The 23,244-nt window shown below is 33.5% G+C and overlaps 1 protein-coding gene across 3 annotated transcripts in view; it reads right to left on the reverse strand.

The window, feature by feature from the left end:
* The window catches only part of SI (sucrase-isomaltase), a 106,199-nt gene that overhangs the window by 28,984 nt on the left and 53,971 nt on the right, over positions 1-23,244 (reverse strand). For all 3 annotated transcript variants that reach the window (XM_077160951.1, XM_077160950.1, XM_077160949.1), the window contains exons 25-36: positions 22,258-22,413; positions 17,770-17,976; positions 16,274-16,428; positions 15,680-15,848; positions 9,330-9,426; positions 9,120-9,232; positions 8,909-9,034; positions 7,252-7,380; positions 6,431-6,541; positions 4,192-4,254; positions 2,385-2,501; positions 278-365 (exon numbers count right to left, since the gene is read on the reverse strand). In XM_077160951.1, coding sequence (XP_077017066.1) covers positions 278-365; positions 2,385-2,501; positions 4,192-4,254; positions 6,431-6,541; positions 7,252-7,380; positions 8,909-9,034; positions 9,120-9,232; positions 9,330-9,426; positions 15,680-15,848; positions 16,274-16,428; positions 17,770-17,976; positions 22,258-22,413 — 1,531 coding nt within the window. The remainder of the gene's footprint in view (positions 1-277; positions 366-2,384; positions 2,502-4,191; positions 4,255-6,430; positions 6,542-7,251; positions 7,381-8,908; positions 9,035-9,119; positions 9,233-9,329; positions 9,427-15,679; positions 15,849-16,273; positions 16,429-17,769; positions 17,977-22,257; positions 22,414-23,244) is intronic.

The following is a 23,244-nucleotide window of genomic DNA, read 5'->3' on the forward strand; positions in this document are numbered from 1 at the left end:
CAAGGTTTTGGTGGTGGGTGGTACATGGAAATCCTACATTTCTATGCAATATGTTTTTCTGTAAACCCACAACTACCCTAATAAAGGAAAAAAAATCCATTTGGTGACTTAAAGCCCTCAGGTTAAGAACCAGACAAACGTTATAAGCCTATTTTTATTTAATAAAGTTATATATAACTTTGGCTATACGGGATAGGATTACAGTTCCAATTTTCACCACCTGATTAAAATGCAAATAAAAATATATAACATTAAAAGCATAGCAACAATATTGTACCTGGGAAGTAAGGTGGGTAATTTAGCTCTTGGTTTCCGCAATGATTAGTGACTGTTCCATGTACAAAACTTGATGGTTCATTCATATCCTTAAGAGGAAGAAAGATAAGTAAGAAACAGATTTAGAACCAATATTATGAAAAGAACTAATTCAGAGAATAAGTAAATAAGTTAGTATATTCGAAATACAGTATATATATACATTATTCTAAAAATTAAAATATAATGAATTTCAATGACACTGAAGATTTCAGTTTAACTCGGTGTTTAAATTATTTACAATCTATGTTTCCTTTCGAGAAACACAAAATGTACTGTTTTTCTCTTTAGTATTATATACATAAAACTGAATTGCTTTTGGTTCCCAGATATAAAATTAAATTATAACTGTATTTTACTTTCTTTGTTATGTTTATTACTGAGTTTATTTGCTAATTTTTTATTATGATACTTACTCATATTTACTATAGAAGCAAAAGTCAGACCACAGTTTTCTATGCAGGCATGCAGTTGGGAAAAATAAGACAAACAACTGTATTTGAGAAAATACTGCATACTTCTTTCTTATACTTCTGTCCCATAATCTTCTTTCCCTAAACTCCTATCCCTGAGCCTGGCATCAATTACTTTTAAATTAAAATCACAAGATAAAGCTTAGAAATACAGAAAACTTTGTAGAGTAGCTCTATTGAGCATACTGAGGGTCTCAGTAGTAATATATAAAGGGATTTCCATAAATATATATATATATATATATACATATATATTAGCTACCATTTAAAGGTGACATCCTCAAACTAAAAGCAGGTTGTATTTTCTGGATGCAGATATCAATGCCAGTGTGCTGGTTTGAAATTGTTATACCCCAGAAAAACCATATTCTTTTAACCCTGATCCAAGCTTGTGGGGGCAGACCTGTTGTTCGGGTGACACATTTTGATTAAATTATTTCCATGGAGACACGACCCCATCCATTCAAGATGGGTCTCAATGAATTTACTGGAGTCCTTAAAAAAGACAACACAGAGGAAAGTTGACACAGAGGGCAGAGAAATGAAACTAAGTGACAGACATTTGGAGACGCTTGGAGACAGAGGCTCGGAGAAGGAGCCACTGGAATGAGGAGCTGAAAGCAACAAAACCTTGGAGCAAAGGGCCAGGAGACATTGCCAAGTGCCTTCCCATGTGACAGAGAAACCTAAGACGTGATTAATCTTTTTGAGTGAAGGTATCCTCTTTTGGTGCCTTAATTTGGACATTTTCACGGCCTTAGAACTATAAACTACAAACTAATAAATTCCCTTTGTAAAAGTCAATCCATTTCTGGTTTTTTATATTCTGGCAGCTTTAGCAAACCAAAACACTTAATAAAATCCCTTATGTATATACACTTGTACATCAAATGGATTTATCTTTCTTATCAATTAAAAATAAAAAAACTATGTCCTTAATCAACTTTGCATATTCAAGCCATGTACAAAGCAGCACAGCAATAAAGATTTCTTCAACCAGCAAATGAATAAATGAATGTGGACATGTTGAAAAATCACCAGAGTAAGAGGTATCAGTTCCAAAACCTAAAGAAGTATCCTTTGGTTTCAATTATTTACTCATGGTAAAAGAGCATTCTTCTTATGCTGTTTGAAAATATTAGTTATACCCAGAAGAATATTGTTTGAAAGTTTTTTTTTTTCTAAATTTGTACAAGATTATTTATTACCCCAAAGGCTGAACAATGTTAGGATTTATTGAATAAAATAAATGAGCGTTTATAGGCATTTACAGATAGCTAAAAAGAAGAAGCTATTTTGTTTCTTTGGTAAAGTTGGAAATGTCCAATGAGTATCATATCATATCTATCGATCTATAGAGATGATAGATAGATAGATAGATAGATAGATAGATAGATAGATAGATAGATAGATACACACACTGAACTGTTGAAACTGTATCTCAGCATTCCTTTGCATAACTAAATTCTATGGAAAAAAAATGGAGAACCGATTTTCACAAAGCATGCTTTGCTGACAATGTTATAGTTGGATAAGTATCAAATAATAACTACATAACTAATAACTTAAAAGATGCAATGCTTAAAGCTTACTTACAATCCACAAGCCATCAAACTTCATCTGCTTTTCATAGAAATCTGCAATTTCCCTTGCCCACCACTCTGCTGTGGAATTCCTGAAAAAATCTGGAAAAGCGACATGAGCTCTGGAAGCCTGTGAAAATAAAATTCAGACTCACATGTAGAAAATGATGAGATCATATGTGTCTAATTCAGAAAATCATGTTAGATTCACAAATTGTGTCCAAGTGATGATCAAAGAAACCTGATCTCAACATAAATTACTACGTGTATGTGATTTTCCTACAATATGTCAGCAGTTGTGGGGAAGAGAGAAAGAGGGAGGAAGGGAGGGAGAGAGACAGCAAGAGAGAGAGAAAGGGAGAGAGGGAGAGAGAGAGAGAGAGAGAAGGGTAGACTGGGGTCCTATATGAATTATATAGAAAAAGCTTCAAAACACAGAGAAATATACTTTCAGTGCTTCCCAGAGCAGAGGAGATTTTGGCTCTATCTTCACAGCCCTATACCATATGGTGGGGAAGTAAAGAGCCTATAGTTTTGTCTCATTCTCTGATTAAAGTATTTGCTCATTCTTTTGCCCCTCTCAGAATCAATAAATCATCTCAGCACTCCCACAAACTGTTTCTTTTTCACTCTCACATTGAACTACTGCTCCATCTCTGCAGAGAAAAGGTGTTTTAATATCCCTCTCCCTTCTAAGAAAATCTCTACTTGCCAGTCTTTGCATACAAGTTCCATGTTCAGAGTTACTGTGAATTAGCCGAGGATTGGTCTTCTATACATAAGTCAAATGCAATGCTTGAAAAGCATGGCATCACCCAAATGCTTCCCTGTCACATTTTAAGACTATGCAGTAATTACCAGAACAGTCTCCTATGTGAACAGAACGTGCATAGAAAAAACACAGAAAGTAGGGAATACAGATTGTCGATTTATAAAACAATCCATCACAGTTATTTTCAGAGTTGAAAGGGACTGTATTTTATTATCTTACCTAAAAATTTCTTTTTATTTATATAAGAAACGAAGGCCTAGAGTGGAGACAGTAAAAAAAATATTTCCTATCCTAGGATCTCCCCCAGATCCCAGGATAATTAATAACAAAGAAAGCACAAGATCTTATTTATTAACGTTTCTGCTCTTCCCATATATAATATAGTCATATATTTATTTTGTTCATTTAGGTGTTTGCTTCCACTCTTTTCATCTAAATCCTTGATCCAACCCTCTTGATACCTTTTGTATAAGAGAATCCCAGGGGATTTCACATAAACCATCATAACTTGAAGCCATTATATAGCACCTATTTACCTGAATGCTGTGCTTTCCCTCTAGTGTTGAAATCACTACCCAAGATTGGTTGGGAGACCTCAAATCAAGAGAAACTCTTGACTTTTTTCTTCAACAATGTAGTTCAGTATTTCTCTTATGCCACTTTAGAAAAGATTTGGTAAGTTTTAAATAAAAATGCTTCCCAATATTTCACATGAGCTAGGGTTTGGAACCATGTATTAAATTAGCTGTGCATCATGAGGCAGGTTACATAATCTCTCTGAGCAAAAGGATCTTCTATCTTCTACCTATTATAGATTATAATTTCATAGAACTAAAAAAATGATTGCTCAGATTAAATGAGATAAAATTTTAAATTGCTCAAAAAACTTATACATTGTGTTATTCAGGAGAATAAGGTAAATTTAATATAAAGTTCTGATATAGAGTATTAGAAAATAAGGCATCTACTTTTGTACAGAAAATATTGGTCAAACTAATCATTAATGCAATTGCTAAATTTTTATATAGTTAATCAAATTGAAACTTACATTAACAGCTTCGTCTTCTGTTAGACTTCCATTTATGGTAATATTGGGTAAGTCTGGCCAAACCTACAAAGATAGATGAAATGGGAAAACATATCAAAAAGAATTCAGGATGATATGACAGCTAAGAAAAAGAATTGTAAGCCTTTAATGGTAGGTAGCAATTTTGAAAGCATGCATGTCACCAAAATATCTGGTCAAAAAGTAATGTAAAAAGCACATGCTAAATTTAATTTAACTTAGCATATTAAAACTGTTTCTTGAATTATATCCAGGTTAAATATTACAAACATAAATAGCTTTTTGTCAAAAAGATTTGAGGATCTTATTTGGATCTAATTTACCTCAGCGTAAGGTAAATATTCCCATGGTTTTCATAGTTAGAACTAAATCTCCCTGCCAATACCCACCTTCTTTGCTCAATCAAAAGGAAACAAAACAGAATCCGAATTCAGTCATGCAGAATACTCTGAATTTGACTCTATGGTGTAAAATTTAAAATGTTCTATACCAAAATGTAAATAACCTCCAAAAGACTAATTACATATAAAGGATGAGTTGGTGATAGGAAGATTGTGCTAAAGAAATTAAACACATGCTAGAAATCTGAGATGATGTGTAGATATATGGGATGTAGAGGAAGTAGGAGGGGAAAAAAATCCCTCTCCGTGGATGATGTGCTGGTTTGAAAGGATGTATGCACCCTAGAAAAGCCATGTTTTAATCAAAATCCCATTCCATAAAGGCAGAATAATCCCTACTCAATACTGTATGTTTGAAACTGTAATCAGATCATCTCCCTGGAGATGTGATTTAGTCAAGAGTGGCTGTTAAACTGGATTAGGTGATGACATGTCTCCACCCATTTGGGAGGGTCTTGATAAGTTTCTGGAGTCCTATAAAAGAGGAAACATTTTGAAGAATAAGAGGTTTGGAGAGAACAGAGAACGCTGCAGCACCATGAAGCAGCTGAGAGTCCATCAGCCAGTGCTTTGGAGATGAAGAAGAAAAAATGCCTCCCAGGGAGCTTCATGAAATAGGAAGCCAGGAGAAGAAGCTAGCAGATGACAGCGTGTTCACCATGTGCCTTTCCAGCCAAGAGAGAAACTCTGACTGTGTTTGCCATGTGCCTTTCCACTTGAGAGAGAAACCCTGAACTGATTCTGATTCATCAGCCTTCTTGAACCGAGGTATCTTTCCCTGGATGCCTTAGATTGGATATTTCTATAGACTAGCTTTAATTGGGACATTATCTCAGCCTTAGAACTATAAACTAGCAATTTATTAAATTCCCCTTTTTAAAAGTCATTCTGTTTCTGGTATATTGCATTCTGGCAGCTAGCAAACTAGAACAGACCATAAGCCATACAATATATTTGGATGTTCTTGAAAATACTATGATGTCTCACTCATTTCGTAGCAGAGTTTTTCTATTTTATTTTTAACTCTTTACTTTCAAATATTTTTAGATTTATAGAAAGCCTGCAAATTTGTACCTCTTACATTTATTCTTTGCCCGACTTTCCATAATGTTACAGCTTACATAATTATAATAGCATTATCAAAACCAAGAAATTGATATTTATTCAATGTTATCACATAAATTACAGATCACTCTTGAATTTCATCAAATTTTATTTCTAATGTCCTATTTTAGGTCCAAGATTCAATAAAGAATCTCACATTTCATTTAATTATGTCTTCCATTACAGGATTTTGTTTTTTTTTTTTCACTGTGGTTATGACCATTGGGTATTTAATTTTCTAGAATGCCTTATATGAAGTCAAAGGCTGATATTTTCTATAATATAACCATGTACCCAGGTCTGAACACTTTGCTTCTATTAAATACAGTGAATTATATCCCTTATTAGGTCAGAAATAAAAGCATAGCTAATGAATATCATAGTTGCTTGTTGCTTTTATTAGGTGTTTTTAAATAGCCATTTCTTACAGTATAGAAAAACAGTAGCTTTATAATAAAATGCAAATGGTATCAAGAAAGGTGGTAAAAGAATTTACAAAGGAAGAAAATGTTCATTGGACATATAATTTATCTGAATTATTTCTTTGCTTCTAGTATTTGAATCAAGCTCAAATCACTTTATTAAATTATTACATTTCTACATAACATATCTCTTTTTGTTTCTGAATATAGTTTGAAAACTTTTTAATTAACTGGAAATTTTCAATGAAATAGCATTTTTGTATTTTTTTCTAATTCAAAGTATCGACTCAGTACCTTTCCCCAACAAATATCCTTAGTATTGGCCCATTTGATGAAGACATCTTTCTCCTGCCCTCTGTCAAATGCAGGGTAAGGCTTTGTTTCATTCCCTGAAATTGCAGGATCCTAAAATTTAAACAAAATACAAATCACGTAAATGTGGATTGAAAGTAAAGCCACCAGAGTTGGCATTATAAAGCATCAAAATTTCCATTACTGAGTTACCGTAATATTGCACTCTCGTGTGGACTCACAAAATGATATAAAAATCAATGCTCTAGCTAGAGAATCCTCTAAGTTCTTTTGGAAGGGAACTCAAAGGACTTTAGAAAATATATTGACTATGTTTCAATCAAGATAACTAGGATTGTTTTGCTTTTATTTCTCTAGTTATTGATAAAATACATTCCCAATGCATCACTAACATGAAGGCAAATTTTTAAACATGAGAATCAAAAGAAGTAGATGCTTTTGGAATTGTGTGGGGTTAAAAAAAAATCCACCATTCTTTGTGATAGCTTCCATAAATTCAGGCAAGTTTGCAGCTTGGATGATCAGAAAAGAACAGCTTGCTTTTGACTCCCAAACATTAGTCTTAGAGTCCTAAATATATATCTGAAGTACAAAGGTAGCCTGGTGACAGCCCACATAAATAGAATGAAGTATCAAAGCCAGAAAATGTTTGATTTGAGAATAGAACCCAATGTTACGAATTTTCTACTTTGAAACCCCATAATTTCCCTCATTCCAGAAGAAAAATATTAATAAAACAATGATAAAATGTAGATAAAATATACAATATACAAAGATAATAAAACTTAAATAAATATACTGACCAAGATAATAATGTATCTCATGCCTTCTCCTCTTATGTTGTCAACAAACTGAGGAAGGTCACGGAATCTATCACCAATTGTAAAGTCTAATTGCCTCTCCATGTAATCAATGTCTGTGTACTGCACATCCTGAAATATATGAAAATTGGGGTGGTGGGTAACAAATTCAAAATAGGGGGTGTATCACATTCTGTTATAATTATGAAAGTCATGGAGATTAGAAAGTTTCAGTGCTTCTTCACTTGATCCTGAGGAGAATTAAGCAAGTTATGAAGTATTTAAGAAATAAAAGCAGCATGTAAAAGATGTAAAACATGCTAAGGACAAGCTCACATAAATGATGTATTCCAGCAGTGGTTCATTTAGTAACTTTGATATAGAAGCAATTTTTTTCCAAATCAGGATATTTCTTCATAAAATTCCCAAAGGGAACAGGAAGACACAGAAGAATAAAAGGATTTATGATACTATGAAACTATGTTGGATAAATAATTATAATTTTGTTCAGTGTATCCAAAAAGAGGTGTTTCTCTATTTTGGAGGAACTGCAAAGCAAATATGGCATAACCAGATTATTGTTAATATATACACAAGGTGAGAGAGAATTATTAGTAAATCCATCAATTATTGCCAAATACTTCTTATTTAATTCACCAAAGTCATTTTTGGAATAACTTCCCAAAGTTAAATAATCAAAATATTGTTTATAAATTGATACTTAAAAATGTTTATACTAGCAAATGTTTGAATTTTATCATGAATTCTTCAATTCATATCTCATCTATTAATTATTTTTTGTTAACAAATATTAGCTCAATTTCTTCTAGTGGTATTACAAAATTCACGGCTGATGGACTAGACCTAATAAAATAAAAAAATCTCATTCTTTATCCTAAATTTCCACTTAATATATTTCTGTATCATAAAACTATACAATTAAGTTCCCCCATAATAATGTATTCAGGAGCAATATGTTGGATTCTATTACAGATACAGATAAATTATAATGGCATCCTTCTGATTCTTCTTAGAAGTCGCTCTTATATACCAAAGATTCTATGCTTCAATATTTAAATATAACCAGGAAAACTCCTGAGTTTCCTTACTCTTACTTAAAACAAAAATTTTCAGAACTGATTAATTTTGGATACTTAAGTATATTTACTTTCCCAAACATTGAAGGGAGAAGATATTCTATGTTCCCTTCTCATTGTGTTCCTAGTGTTAGGAACACAATGTCATCTGTCATCTGTCCAGGGCAAAAAGTCACCTGCTTTCACTTCCAACTGCTAAGTAATTTGCCACTTAAGTGGATGATATCGATTCTTGTGGACCATTACTCTAACTTAAAGAGAGCACACAGAGTGTGCCTGATTCCTCATGCAACCAAAGTTTATGAGGAAAAGCAGGTGTTCAGTGACTTTAGATGTCAGGACCTTAGAACGGGAGAGAAAGAAGGAAAAGAAACAGTATTATCCCTTCACCAATCTGATGCATTTTGTAACAACCTCCTACCCAATTCATGGGTAGTACTAAGAAGTTAAGCATTTACTGTTACTAAGTACTTAAAATAATTTTAAAGCATAAGTATTTAATTATTCCAATCTGTTTTCAGGGATGTTATACTTAACATCACAGTAAAAACTGATACACATACATAAGGGATCTGGGCGTTGACCATGTCAGTATACAACTGCTCAATCTCTGAAGTATTTCTGTATCCATAACGACATAACTGGAATCCCAAAGCCCAATATGGTGGCATGACTGGTCGTCCAATTACCTTTAAGAAAAAAAAAAATTGAACTAAGAGAATGACTTTATATTATACAGAAAACTTTGTTTTTAAAAGAAATGTGCAATCATACTTCATGGTACTGCTTTGTTGCCACTTCTGGAGTTGGACCAAAAAATATATAAAAGTCCAAGATCCCTCCAATCATGCGGTAAGTCAGCGCAGGAGTTGGCTGGAATGTAACATCTAGAAATCCAAAATATGGTTACATTTTATCTACATATGAGATACCAGTTTTTAAAAACACATAAAAAATGAGAAATCTAACAAACAATTCTTTTACCCATTGCATTGCTATTGAGCAAGAGAACCCCATGGGCATTGTCCTCATCTTCCAGAGCCATGTAATAGGGGTGATATCCATAGGAATTCAATTTATACTGAAAGAAGCAAAATTAAAAACAATATATCTTTAAATAATAATAACATGATTTAGTCAGTGACTTTTAAATTCATGATAAAAGTGAATCTTGGGATTTAATGTTCCTTTTCTTTGCACTCTCAAACTATACTTGAATTGAAATTAAACTAATAAATTTCCCTTAGAAAATCATATCACTATTTTTGAATTGCTAATGCTTTTGAACATGCAAATAAATACGCAAAATGTGTAAAATCTACAAAACTGTGCTGCTTTCACTGATCTAAACTACCACTAGTATTAGAGCATTTACGTTTCTTTACACAGGTTATGTCGATTTATTTATAAGTTGGCACATACTTTCCAATAATCAAACGTTCTAAAAATGATTAAAGTTATGAGAATATTCAAATCTCCCATAGGATAACCATCATATCTTAAGTGTGTCTAATATAATATTTTACACTTATAAAGCATTTCATTTCATTATCAATTATATGCTGTGCTGGTTTGAAAGGATGTATGTCCCCTAGAAAAGCCATGTTTTAATCAAAATCCCATTTCATAAAGGCAAAATAATCCCTATTCAATACTGGATGCAATTAGACCATTTCCCTGGAGATATAACCCAATCAAGAGTGGCTGTTAAGCTGTATTAAGGGAGGCATTTCTCCACCCATTTGGATGGGTCTTGATTGGTTTACTGGAGTCCTAGAAAAGAGGAAACCTTTTGGAGAATGAAAGAGATTCTGAGAGAGCAGAATGTCATAGCCACAAAAAGCAAAGAGTTCACCAGACAGCAGCTTTTGGAGATGAAGAAGGAAAATGCCCCCCGAGGAACTTCATGAAACAGGAAGCCAGGACAGAAAGCTAGCAGATGACCCTATGCTTGCCATGTGCCCTTCCAGCCGAGGGAGAAACCGTGAGTGTGTTCGCCATATGCCTTTTCACCAGAGAGAGAAACCCTAAACTTCATCAGCCTTCTTGAACCAAGGTATCTCTCCCTGGCATTTGACTGGACATATCTATAGACTTGTTTTAATTGGGACATTTTCTCGGCCTTCAAATTGTAAATTTGAAACTTATTAAATACCCCTTTTAAAAAGCCATTCCATTTCTGGTATATTGCATTCTGGCAGCTAGCAAACTAGAACATATGCTATATTTTTTTCAGAATAGTAAACCTATGCTCAGGGTGATGAAGTGACTTACTGAAGGTCACAAAATTTATAAGTTGATATCCCTAAAACACTTAAGTCCCAGTATTTGATTGGCACATGAAAGAACTCTCATATATTGAGAATTAAGATTATTTTACACTAATAGTATCAATACAAATTTGGAAGGGCTTTTAAGAAGTAAATGTTGGTAACATATTCTTCCAACTTAGTATAAATGAAAAATAGTTTTTAATAACATGTTTGAACTATTATGATACAATAAAAGTTGTTTCAGTGCCTAACACAACACAAAATGGTTGTAGTAGTATACACATTTAAAATATACTACTGAATATATCCTTTAATTAAACATCACATGTGAAAGTGGAAGTGAGCTAGGTTTTTACTAAAATGTAGTTTTTATCCACCTCTTTTTAATATCGTTATTTTATGCTTTTGTTAAAAAATAGAAGTCATTTAAATAGGTATGAAATAGTCTGTCATTGTGGTTTTGGTTTCTGTTTCCCTAGTGACTAACAATGTTGAGCATCTCTTCCTGTGGTTAGTGAGCATTTGAATAGCTTCTGATGAAATATCTATTCAAGTCTCTTGCACATTGTTTTAATTGGGTATTTGCCCTTTTGCTGTTGAGTAGTAAGGCTTCCATATATATATATACATTTTTTTAAATTTTTATTCTCATACCATATTTACAGTTGAAAATTTCCCCTTTTAACCACATTCAAATATGTCATTCAGTGCTGATAATTATGTTTTTAATGTTGTGCTACCATCACCACCATCCATTACCAAATCCTTTCCATCATCTCACAGAGAAACTCTGTATATTTTAAGCCTATTTCCATATCCCCTGCTGTAATGGTTTGAAATTGTATGTACCCCAGAAAAGCATGTTCCTAAAGTTAATCCATTCCTGTGGGTGTGGACACATTGTGAGTAGTATCTTTCAGTGAGTAGGCTCTTAAATTGAGATGTGACCTACTCATTCATGGTAGGACTTAAGAAGTTTCTTACTGGAGTCCTTTATAAAAGATGAAGAGGAGACTCAGAAAAAATCCCCAGAGGAGCTAAGAGAGCCAGAGAAGATTAGAGATGAAGACACACAGAAGCTCAGAGAAGAAGCCACTGAAGCCAGAAGCTGGAAGCAATGAAAACGGATAAGCTGAGAATTGAATTTCTAGTTTCAAAGAAAACAGAAATTGATGGTTTGGAAAATTCTGAGCTTTCAGAAAGCAAGTCCCCAAGGGGTAGTGCCCCATGTGAGGATTTAACTGAGCATAAAACTAGTCAATTATTTCAGTGCAAGTCAGGATTGGAAATGCAGTTTTCCAGAAGGGATTTGTGGAAATTCCTAATGTCTGATGGTTAGAAATCCTGTGGGCTGCCTGTGAAACAAACATCTTTTTTTTGAGATCTGTATTAATAGAACCATCGCCAATCTAGACTAAAGGGGGCAGAAAAGGGACAGATTGAAGGAAAAGTTACATTAACGGCAAAGCCATGGAAATTGAGGTCTGGAGCAAAGACAATTTCTCGTGCTGAGACAGCAGATCCACCCTTATAGGTAGCAAGGGTGAGTATGCCCCAAAGCCTGAAGAGGCTGAACTTTTGTCCCATTGTTCAGAAAGAGTGCTGCCAGTGAGTCTTCAGAAGGGGTGCAACACATTGCTGGGGTTGAGGAGAATCTTGCCAGTACCCCAGTGTTCTAAGGGGGTTAAGCTTATGCTCTGTAGATCAAGAATTATCTGGCCATCCATCCCATCACTGTTCTAAGAAGATTGAGCCTGTGTCTAGGAGGTTGTGGAGATTATGGAGAGCCTAGCACCTACCCTGTTGTTTGACGTGGGTGGGGCCAAGAACCTGGCCATCAGCCCAGTGCTTGAAAATGTTGGAGTCTTCACCCCAGTGTTTGGGAAGATTATAGCTGCTGTATAAGCACTTGGAAATGGTGGGGCTGGAGTCTATCAAGTCGCAAGAATAAAATATCATTCAATAGAAGTATCTCAGACTTGGAAATCTAATGAAGCATGCCTGCAGGGCTTCAGAACTGTTTTGGATTGGTGAGTCCTGTTTCGTTTCCAATTTTCCCAAGATGATGGGAATAGCTATCCTTTGTCTGTTCCTCCTTAGAATATCAGAAGCAGGTAACTTGTTCTGGTCCACAGCTGGAGAGAAATTGTATCCCAAAATAGAACATGTCTGTAACTGATTTGGATAAGGTTTTGTACCTGATGTTGTTACGGAAATGATTTAAGTCTCTTTTGGGATACTTTGATGGAATGAATATGGAGTATTTTACATACGAAAATAACATGTTCTGGAGCTCAGAGGGTGGAGTTTAATGGCTTGAAGCTGTAAGCACCCAAGAAAACATCATGTTCTTTTAATCTGCTTCTGTGGGTGTAGACCTATTGTGGGTGGAACATTTTGATCAGGTTATTTCAGTTGAGGCATACACAAGGTGGATTTTACTCCTCTTACTGGAGTCCTTTATAAGATGATAAAATCAGCGAGGAGACATAGAAAATAAAACCACAAACTCTCAGAAAGGAAAAATGCCACAGAAGCTGGCAGAGGACTCACACAGAAGCTCAGAAAGAAAGCCAAAGACAGAGCAGACAAAAGTCGAAAAACAATGGAACCCTGAAGAGAAGAACCAGACACTGACCATGTGCTTTGCCATGTTGATATCTTCTGATGATGCCTTGATTTGGGCATTTTCATGACTTCAGAACTGTAAACTTGTAAGTTAATAAATCCACATCGGAAAAGCCAACTCATTTCTGGTATATCGCATGTTGTTAGCTTTAACAAACTAAAACACCTATCTTCACCCCATTCCCTGATAATCTGAATTCCAATTTTTGACTCTATGAACCTGCATATTCTATTTTATTTAAATTAGAATTGTCCTTTTGTGTCTAATTTATTTCACCCAACATGATGCCTCTAATATTCACCTATGTTGTAACATGTATTAGGATGTCCTTTTCATGGCTGAATAATATTCTATCATATGTGTATACCTCAATTTCTTTATCTATTCATTGGTTAGTAGATACCTGGGTTGCTTCCATCTTTTAGCAATTATGAAAAATGTTGCAATGAACATCTTTGTGCAAATATCTGTTTAAGTCCCTGTTTTACATTCTTTTGTATATATACCTAGGAATGATATTATTGGGTCATATGATAAATGTAAACTTTGCTTTCTGAGAAACAGCCAAACTGTCTTCTGTAGCAGCTGCAGCTTTTAATGTTCCCACCAGCAATGAACGTGTGTTCATATTTCACCATATATTTTCTAAAACTTGTCATTTTCTTCTTTGTTTTTAATAGTTGCCATTCTACTGGGTATAAAATAGAATACTTATTCATTGTTGATAGAATGTAATGACAAATTTGGCTGTATTTCAGAAAGTTAAATATAGAATTACTATATGACTGGACAATAAGCTTTCTACACATATAACCTGAAGAATTGAAAGCAAAGACTTGAACAGATATTTGCATACCACTGTTAATAGTGGCATTATTTATAACCATCAGAATATGGAAACAAAGTGTCCACCAACAGATGTATGGATAAATAAGGTGTGGCATATATATAATGGAATATTATTCAGATGTAAAAAGGAATGAAGTTTTGATACATGCAACAACATAGATAAATCCTAAAAAAATCACGTTGCATGAAATAAACCAGACACAAAAGGGCAAATATTGTGTTTCCATTCATGTGAAATAATTGGAATATGCAAATTAATAGAGTCAGGAACTAGAATACAGGTTACCAGAGACCAGGGTGGGAATAGGGAATGCGGAGTTAACACTTAACTGGTACAAGGCTTTTACTTGGGGCTGATGGTTAAGTTTTGGTGATGGATGGTTGTAACAGTAGCACAACATTTAAGACTACTAACTTGTATATTTGAAAATAGTTAAAATGGGAAATTTTAGGTTGTAAATGTGGTACTCGAGTAGATAATAGATAATAGAATAATGGAATAATAATAGATAATAATAATAATAAGATAAGGAAAACTGCATGTGGGGGGGGTCTATTGGAAAAGTGCATAGAAATTCTCTGAACAATTTTAGCAATTTTTCTGTCCCCAAATATGACAGTTCATATCTGGCTTAAAGTCCTTTTTTCTATTTCCCTAAATCCATATACATATTATGATGGCAGCCAGGTAGATATTTGAATTATTTTAAAATAAAAAGTTAAAGAGTATCACTTTGTTGAACATTTACTTATGTTTGCCAAGATTTATTGTTTTGTTTCCAAATACCTACTTTATATATAGTGGATTTAATAAGTCTGTACTTGAGATTTCTAATACAGAGCCACTATTTTTAGTTTTAAAGCAATCACTCACTGTAGCATAATATCATTTGATGGCAGAAAAGTAAATCACAAGGACAACTTTTGACAAGTGACATAAACTTGTTTGTGCTGAAACTGAAGAGATTATTTTCTGGCTGTAAAGTATCTGAAATTCTCCTCCAAAAAAAATGCACATTGTCATGATGTGTTTGGAATAATTACAGTTAATATTATTTACTGTTGAGTGCTTTAAATATTCATGAAATGTGTTCCCATTATCAAGATAAACTTAGGGAAAACATCAAAAGCATACAAAACATTGTCTAAAGATGTAAGTAGCAGTTATGGTCTCATAAAAACACACAACTGCAGTTGTCGATGATAACAGGTAAAAACATTAAATTATTATCTATGAAGTAGAAAAATTAGTTGTTTTCTAAAACCTGAGACTAAATGTGGGTTTGACAGGGAATATTGAGTTGGCATAGTCTTTGTATGTGGTTGAGAGGTTAAGAAATTAGGTTATAACCTCTCACTGTAGTCAAGTAAGTTGATATTCATTCACTTTTCTAGTTTCATGTATAAATTACAGTGATTCCTTTTTCCCAGAGAATCAACATAGCAGCTGTGGAAATCTCTAGACATTCTGAAACCCCTTTGGCATTAATTCTTTCCTTACATAAGGCTTTGCAGAGAAATGTTTGGATTCTAAGCATGGTCATATGAGTTGCTTCATGGGGTATTCAAATATGAGTACTTACACCAGGAGGCTGGTCTCTCGTGAACATTCCCCAAGTATGCCAGTTCATATCTCGCTTAAATGCTGTGTGTTCTACTTCCCCAAATCCATAAATATACTGTGATGGCAGGCGGGTAGATATTTGAATGAACTGGTTATTAAAAGTAAATCCAGGTAGATGAGAATCCCAACTGGAAGCAAATAAACATGAAAAAAGAATACTTCTATTCTTATACAGATTATATCACAATAATATATCCAGAATAGTATCACAATCATGGCAATTTTTTCATACCATCTGAAAATCAGTGATCTTATATATAACTCAACAACAGATATCTAGAAATTGAAAGTCCTCCATTTTATCTGTTCTTTGAAGCTATCAGAATAATGATGTTTAGTAATGAAGTCAAACATATCTAAACTAAAAATAAAATTTTAGATCAATCCTTTATGACGGTCCCATTGAAATACAAATTGTTTTCCTGAGAAACATTAAAATAGACCAAATTATTTAATACAACTAATACTATTTTAGTGTGATGTTACACTAGCCCAGTGAAAGCTACCTAACTAAAATGAAGATATCTTCATATCAAATGATTCAATCACTTACATAACTCGTCCTGTACTTCTCCGCCGAACCTGGATGCCAAAAGGATTTTCCTTGATTTCAACATCATAAAGTCTGTTTTCGTAAGTACTTGTTGGATTAGTTGGAATGTTTAAAGGTACTGGAACCTCATATCTCTTATTTTGAGGATCATAAATCTATTACAGAGAAATAATGGAAATGCACATGGTTTGTTCTTATTACTAACATATTTAAGTATCATTAAATAATTTAAATGGTCCAAACAAGAACACTTAGAATAGCTGTCCAGATAATTTCTAATTCTACATCCATGTCCCATATAGCTATATAAAATTTCAGATACATATATAATAATGGATCAAATTTAGTATCAAGTTTTTGTACTTTGCCAAAAAATATTTTTAGTTCTTTTTTCCAAGCAATGAAAAATCTTCAAAACCAAAATTTTAGAGCTTAATATTCTATATAGGGATACACCAAAATCATTTACCTCCTCATGGTTAGACACTGAATTATTCCAATATAATTCTGCCATTTGTATGACCCTGCAATTATCATCCATGTTCATGAATGCTTATTTGCATCTTTGATTATTTCCTCATAACATTCCTCAGAAGTGAGAGTACTAAGTTACAGGGTATGAATATTTTTAGAGTTCTTGATACCTATTGGAAAACTGCTTTTCAGAATTAGTATGCTAATTTATACTTTCACTAAAACATGTACTGTAATAATGAGACGTTTTTAATGTATGTACAGAGAGACAGAGACAGAGGGGTCGGGGAGAGAGAGAGAGGGAGAGTGTTCTAAAATGAATTAATCTATAGCATTATATTTAGCCTTACTTAAGGTTCTCTGTAGAATTTATTTAATATTTTTTCTTACAGATAATCCTATGAATTTTGAAGTTTTGGTATTCATTTGATTGTTTCTATAATTTACTTTTGCTAATGCGATTGGCCACCATTTCATTTTTCTAATTGGTGAGTGATAGCACAAAGGAAAATTATTTAGAGATGTTATTTTATATCCAGCCATTTTAATGACCCTTCCAATTATTTCTTACAGTGTTGTTAATGACTTCTTTTACAGTTCCTAAGTAAAAAAATTACTAACTGAAAATTGTCATTTCTTTTGCATGTTTTTATTGCATTAGCCAGAAAAATCAGAGCACTATTTTAAAAATAATAGACATGTCAAGCATCTTGTTTTGATCATATTAATGGGATAATCAACATAGCTCACTTCTAAGTGATTGCTATTTATCTATTCAGCAAGAATTTAGATTTTAAAAAGTCTCTAGTATAAATATAAATATTCATAAAATCAGTAAAAATGAGTCCATTTGTTGAACACCTAGTTAATAATTTTTAACAAAAAAGCTTTACTTTTATAGAATCAGTGTCAGCAAACCAATTACTAAACCTTAATATCTACATTAAAACTTTAAACACTTTATCTGTTCAAAATCCCATCTCAAATGAGTAAAGTATTAGCATAGTTTACATTAAGCCTACCTTAAACTGCAGCATATCATTTTTGTGATATTTCACTTCTACCCGAAGAGCTGAGATGGGAGTAGATGGTAGCTTTATTCGAGCATTCCCAGTATTGAACTGGATGTCTGCTGTTATACCCATTGATGAATAATGAGTTGATTTGACTGAATAAGGGCTGTCTTGCCTAGGAAAGTAACATTCAGGTGCTTTGGACTGAAAAGAAGTCTAAAAAATAAAATGCATATAATTGTCAGAAAGTAACAGAATTGTAACATTTGACTTTTAAAAAATAAGATAAACCTATTTTTAGTCACACTGGATGAACTACACATTTCACTGTTTATTACTAAAATAGAGTTATAATCACAACACAAAATACCAATCTGAGACATGTACTAAAATATTATACAGCATATTTGTATTTTGACTCTATAGATATACCAGTAAAACAGAAGGATGAAATGCCATAAATTTTCAACTCATGAAAAAAATTATATTATTTCATGTTTTCAAAAATTGCATATATGCTACTAATGCTTGATTCCATTTTTATTTTTACTCTTCAGGTTGACTGTTGCCTTTTGGTGTGTAAAAATGGCTCTTCTGCTATCCTCAGATGGGCATACATTTATGGTTCTTTTCTCACACTTGTAATTGAAATTATATTTATCCCTCTTTCCCTATTAGCCCTTAAACTAAGTCAATTATATCCTGACCAGGATTTGAAACAGGAACTGTGGCCACAAATCAGAGCTGACAGTGGTGGGAGCTAAGTCCTAAGAAAAAGAATGGTAATTTATGACATTGAGAGCAGGTTGCCTTACAGCAGTCCATTCCCACAATTTCCAATACAAAATTGGGAGCAGCAATGTGCCCATTGAAAACAACTCCCAGCCTCTTGTGCAGAAGTTGTGTATGATCCCTGAAAGCTCCTTAAAATAAAAGGATATAAACTGCTCAAATGCAGGTGCCTTTTGCCTTTCCACCACCCTCGTTTTACATGTCCAAAATGCCTATATAATTGCTGAAGCCATCGTAACTCACAGGATGAAAAACAAATGGTAACTATCAAGGAGACGGGGACATTAGTGGCAATGAGATGGCAACATATTAAGTCTTCAGTTCTTTTCCTGAGAGAAAAATCCTGTTTTATATGAGCTCCTCAGAGTTTAGGTCTCTCATACTCTCAGCTTAAAGCGATCCTTAACTGATATGCATGGTACAACACTTGTTTCAAACACAAGGAATGAAATGCATTTAATAGAAATTTGACTTTGGAAAATTGTGAAGTTGTCTATGACTCCCTCACAGCTATCTTTCTGCACAGTGTCACCTCTCCTTTCTCATTCTATGAATATTTTGATTGATCTTTCTTATTGACGGTTTCCATTAACATTGCTTTTTTTTTTTTTTTTAGTTGGGTTGAAATATTTAGGGAATAGTATAAAGACTTATAGATTATTCAACAGATTTTTTGTTCGTTTGTTCACCCAAAAAGTCAAAATCTGAGTAGTTTCTGATCAATAGTTTCTATGTTAGCATGCTGTTGCTGTTTTTAAACCTGCTTTTCTCCACATACATCTATATACTCTATAGTATAGAGGTTACAACTTGGAACACCATTTTGAAATTTTGAGAACTACTGTCCCAGCTGACATATGAACATTAGAACCCTATGTGAATTAATGTCATCTTTAAGTACACATGTGAAATTTGATGAATAGAAGAATCAGAGAGCTGCTAAGAAGTTCTAGATAAGATCTTTATTAAATTATCAGTGATTTGGGAAAGGTCCATAGTTCTTATCTATATAAAGACTTAGAAAAAGATAACTTTTATATTTTAATGTTTGGGAAAGGTCCATAGTTCTTATCTATATAAAGGACTCTAGACATTTATTTTCACCTGACAATTTTCCTTCTTATTTCAATATGAAAGGAACCAATCAGAAAAGAAATCAGAACTGAACACCACATCTCCCTATTTGTCTGCTCTTCTACCACCTGTTACATGATATATCCCCTCTGTGCTGTGTTGAAGTAAGCCATTTCATTTATACACTAAATTCCATGCTCTCTTGTCTACAATTACATCTTTTCCACAATCCTCTACTTCCTCTCCTGCATCACAAAATTTTCACCTATCATTTATTATTATAAGTCGCATACAAGCCTTTTTTATTATTTCCGCCATCTTCAAAAGAAGAGAATCTGTCCCCTCACTAACTTCTCCAACTAGTCCTCATTTATCTGCTTTCTTTTCAGCAACACATGAGTTCACTATGCTCAATATCTTCCAATTCATTTCTTCATTCTCAGTTGAACTCACTGTAACTTGGTTTTACCACCAGGACAGAATCAATATTTCTCTTAGTTCTTATCTATATAAAGACTTAGAAAAAGATAACTTTTATATTTTAATGTTTGGCTTCTTTTCAGAAGGGTCATTAATTTAAAGGCAATTCACAACAGGAAAATCGTGATTGGATTTCTACTGGTCGTTTCAACCTCATTTTGTTTTAACAATAAGTCTTTCCCCAAGCAGCTCCTACCAATTTTTCCTATCTCTGTTAATATCAACTGTCTCTTTCTTCCAGTCGTTCAAATCTGAAACTTGAAGACACTGAATACCCTTCTCTTTCTCTTACATTCCATATTCAATCAAAGAATTATCTTCATTGGTCTTCTCTTAAAAATACTCACAAAAGACAAGCACTTTTTACTAAATCTACCGTTACCACTCTGGATCATGTTACTAATCACATCTTGCCTTGATTAAGGCAACAGACTCTACCTGGTCTCCCTGCCTTGGTCTTCTACTAGTCTATTCTAAGCACAGCAACCATCATGATTTCATCAAAATGGAAATCCAATCATGAATTTGTCACTTCAAAACCCTCCAACAACATTTTATCTTAGAGTAAAAATAATAATCCTAAAATTGGCCCAAGTGACCTATATTATCTGTTTCCATATGACAATGACAACAATTTTCTGCTTCTTTCCTGAACTTTCTGTTTCACACTGATCTTGTTGTTTCTAGAGGACTATGCTGCAAATATATCCACTGCGGATTTACTTCAGGTTAATAGTTCTTCTTCCTGGAATCCTGTTCCCTTCATTTCTTTCCTTCAGGACTCTAAGAAAATTTCACTACTCCGAGGAAACCTTCCCTGACCAATCTTTAAAATCACGCCTCTAGCATTTTCCCCTTTCCCTTTCCTGCTTTATTTTTTACCATAGCACTCTTCTAACTTAACAATATATTATTAGTTATTCATTTGTTTTCCCATGTGAATATATAAAGCTCCAGGGCAGGGAAGTTGTCTATCTCATTTACTTAAAACAATACCTAGAACATAGTAGAGTCCCATAAGGATTTGTTAAATGAACCAAATAATAAATAATGTGGTCTTAAATAAACACAAGCACATCTGCATCTGAAGTATCAAATTTAATGGCCCTCTTATGCCTGGCATTCTAACGTTAAAGTTTCATTCACCTGACCTGAGAATCTGTAAGTTGTTAAAATTCTATTCATTCTGGGAAGAGTAATATTTTCATCTTTAGAACTTATTTGTGGTGGTAAAAGTAATTATGCACACCTGTCATTGAGACTGGTTTGATAATGAAAGTAAATTTGCAATATTCAAAGCCTACTTTGAATACGATAGCAGATGGGTATAAATTTGACTGGAGAGTTTTAAGTAAAGGTGAAGAAATGAAAAATTACTCACTATTTGACTTTCATTGATTCATAAACATTTCCTCTCCTCCCTTATTTGCTACAATTTTTCCCTAACTTTCTTATATACTCTTTTATCAAGCAATATAGGGAAATGGAGGCAATTTTTTGGGAGTTGTTGATAGATGTGTCTCAAATCTGCTCAATATTACAAAACATGCATTTCATCCCTTGGTTATGTGAAATATATATTTTTGCTGACAAAACCCAATGATGTAGACAAAGCCAGTGTTTAAAACACAAACAAGCATCCCTTTCCCATAACTAGGGAAACATCTCCCATCCACAGCCATCATCATCCTTCTTTTGAAAGAATAGCAAAAATGGCTGGCCAGAAACTACCAACCCTTAGTCAACAGACCTAGCACACCAGACAACTTCAGACATTTAAATAACTTGAGAAAATTATTTTAAAAAACTATTCCCCAGTGACATAATATCTTACTTAACTGAGTTAGTCAGCCACAGCCAGTATTTGATAATGTGCACAAGTAGTGTACTATTTTATTAACATAAAGCTATACTTTCCAAAGTGTGCCTGGAAAGTGATTTATACATCCATTTAGGCTGGCATTTACTAGGCTACATCCTTGGAGTCATAATTCAGACAAAGGTAAATTGTCTATGAGAGGTACCAATTTCAAATTTCAAGTGCTTCTCTGGATAAATTTACTTGATATAGAATTAAAATCATAATATGTATATTTTACACTGAAATGCTTATATAAAAGCCCTATAAATCATAATTAAAATTCTTATTACCGCTTGCCACAAACAGCCACGTTCTTTGCACTTTTCTTCAGTTGCAATGTCTGAATCTGGATAACAATTAAACTTTTCATTGTTGGTTAAATTTTGATTCCATCTAACAGTAAAATTTCTTCCAAGGTTAAACGTGAGGTTGTGAATTAGGAGAATCTTTGAAGACAAAAATACCAATAAAGACTATTTCTGGCCATTGTACAATTTTAAAATATTTAACATTTAAAAAATGCAGGGACCACAGTATTTCTCAAATCAAACCATTTATAGTTTTTATATGATGCTGTAAGAACAGAGTTAGAAGGAGAAAAAAATCCATGCTGCTGAATGGATAGAACCTTGAGACAGGAAAGCTATGAGAGATATTATCTTTGAATGCTGACGTGAGCTCAGTCCTCATTTCTGCCATTTACTGCATATTAGTCTTTGGGTAAATTTTATGCCATGTATTTTTCTCAATTTCCTGCCCTGTAAAATGGGAATAATGATTCCTACTTAATGAGATGGTTATATAGAATCAATGAGATGCGAAATGTAAAGCACATAGTATAATACCTGGGATATATTAGGTATCAAATAAATATTTCTTTCCTCAAAGCATATTCAGGGAAGAAAGTTTGGCCAGTTTAGCTAATATGGAAGCTCCTAGGGTCAATGGAGAGGAAGACACATTTTTTGTGTGAGTGCCTACTTTTATCTACTTCTTACAATGTTAGATCAGTTGGAGGAAACATAATATGTAATATGCAAAAAAGAAGAAAAAAGAGGAGAGACAAGGATATATATTCTAATACACAATTATTTATTAAAATGCGATATTGCAAAGTTATACTTGGCTATTGATTATATACTTTGGGAACGACATGGGCATGATTTAATCCCAAGCAAACTTTGTTTCAAATAGCTTACCTTTGGTTATCCTGCAACTTTACTTTCATAACTCTATATTCTAGGAATTAAAATTCATATAAAGATCACCTGAGCATT

This window comes from Tamandua tetradactyla, chromosome 5 (assembly GCF_023851605.1).
Source record: "Tamandua tetradactyla isolate mTamTet1 chromosome 5, mTamTet1.pri, whole genome shotgun sequence".
NCBI lineage: Eukaryota > Metazoa > Chordata > Mammalia > Pilosa > Myrmecophagidae > Tamandua > Tamandua tetradactyla.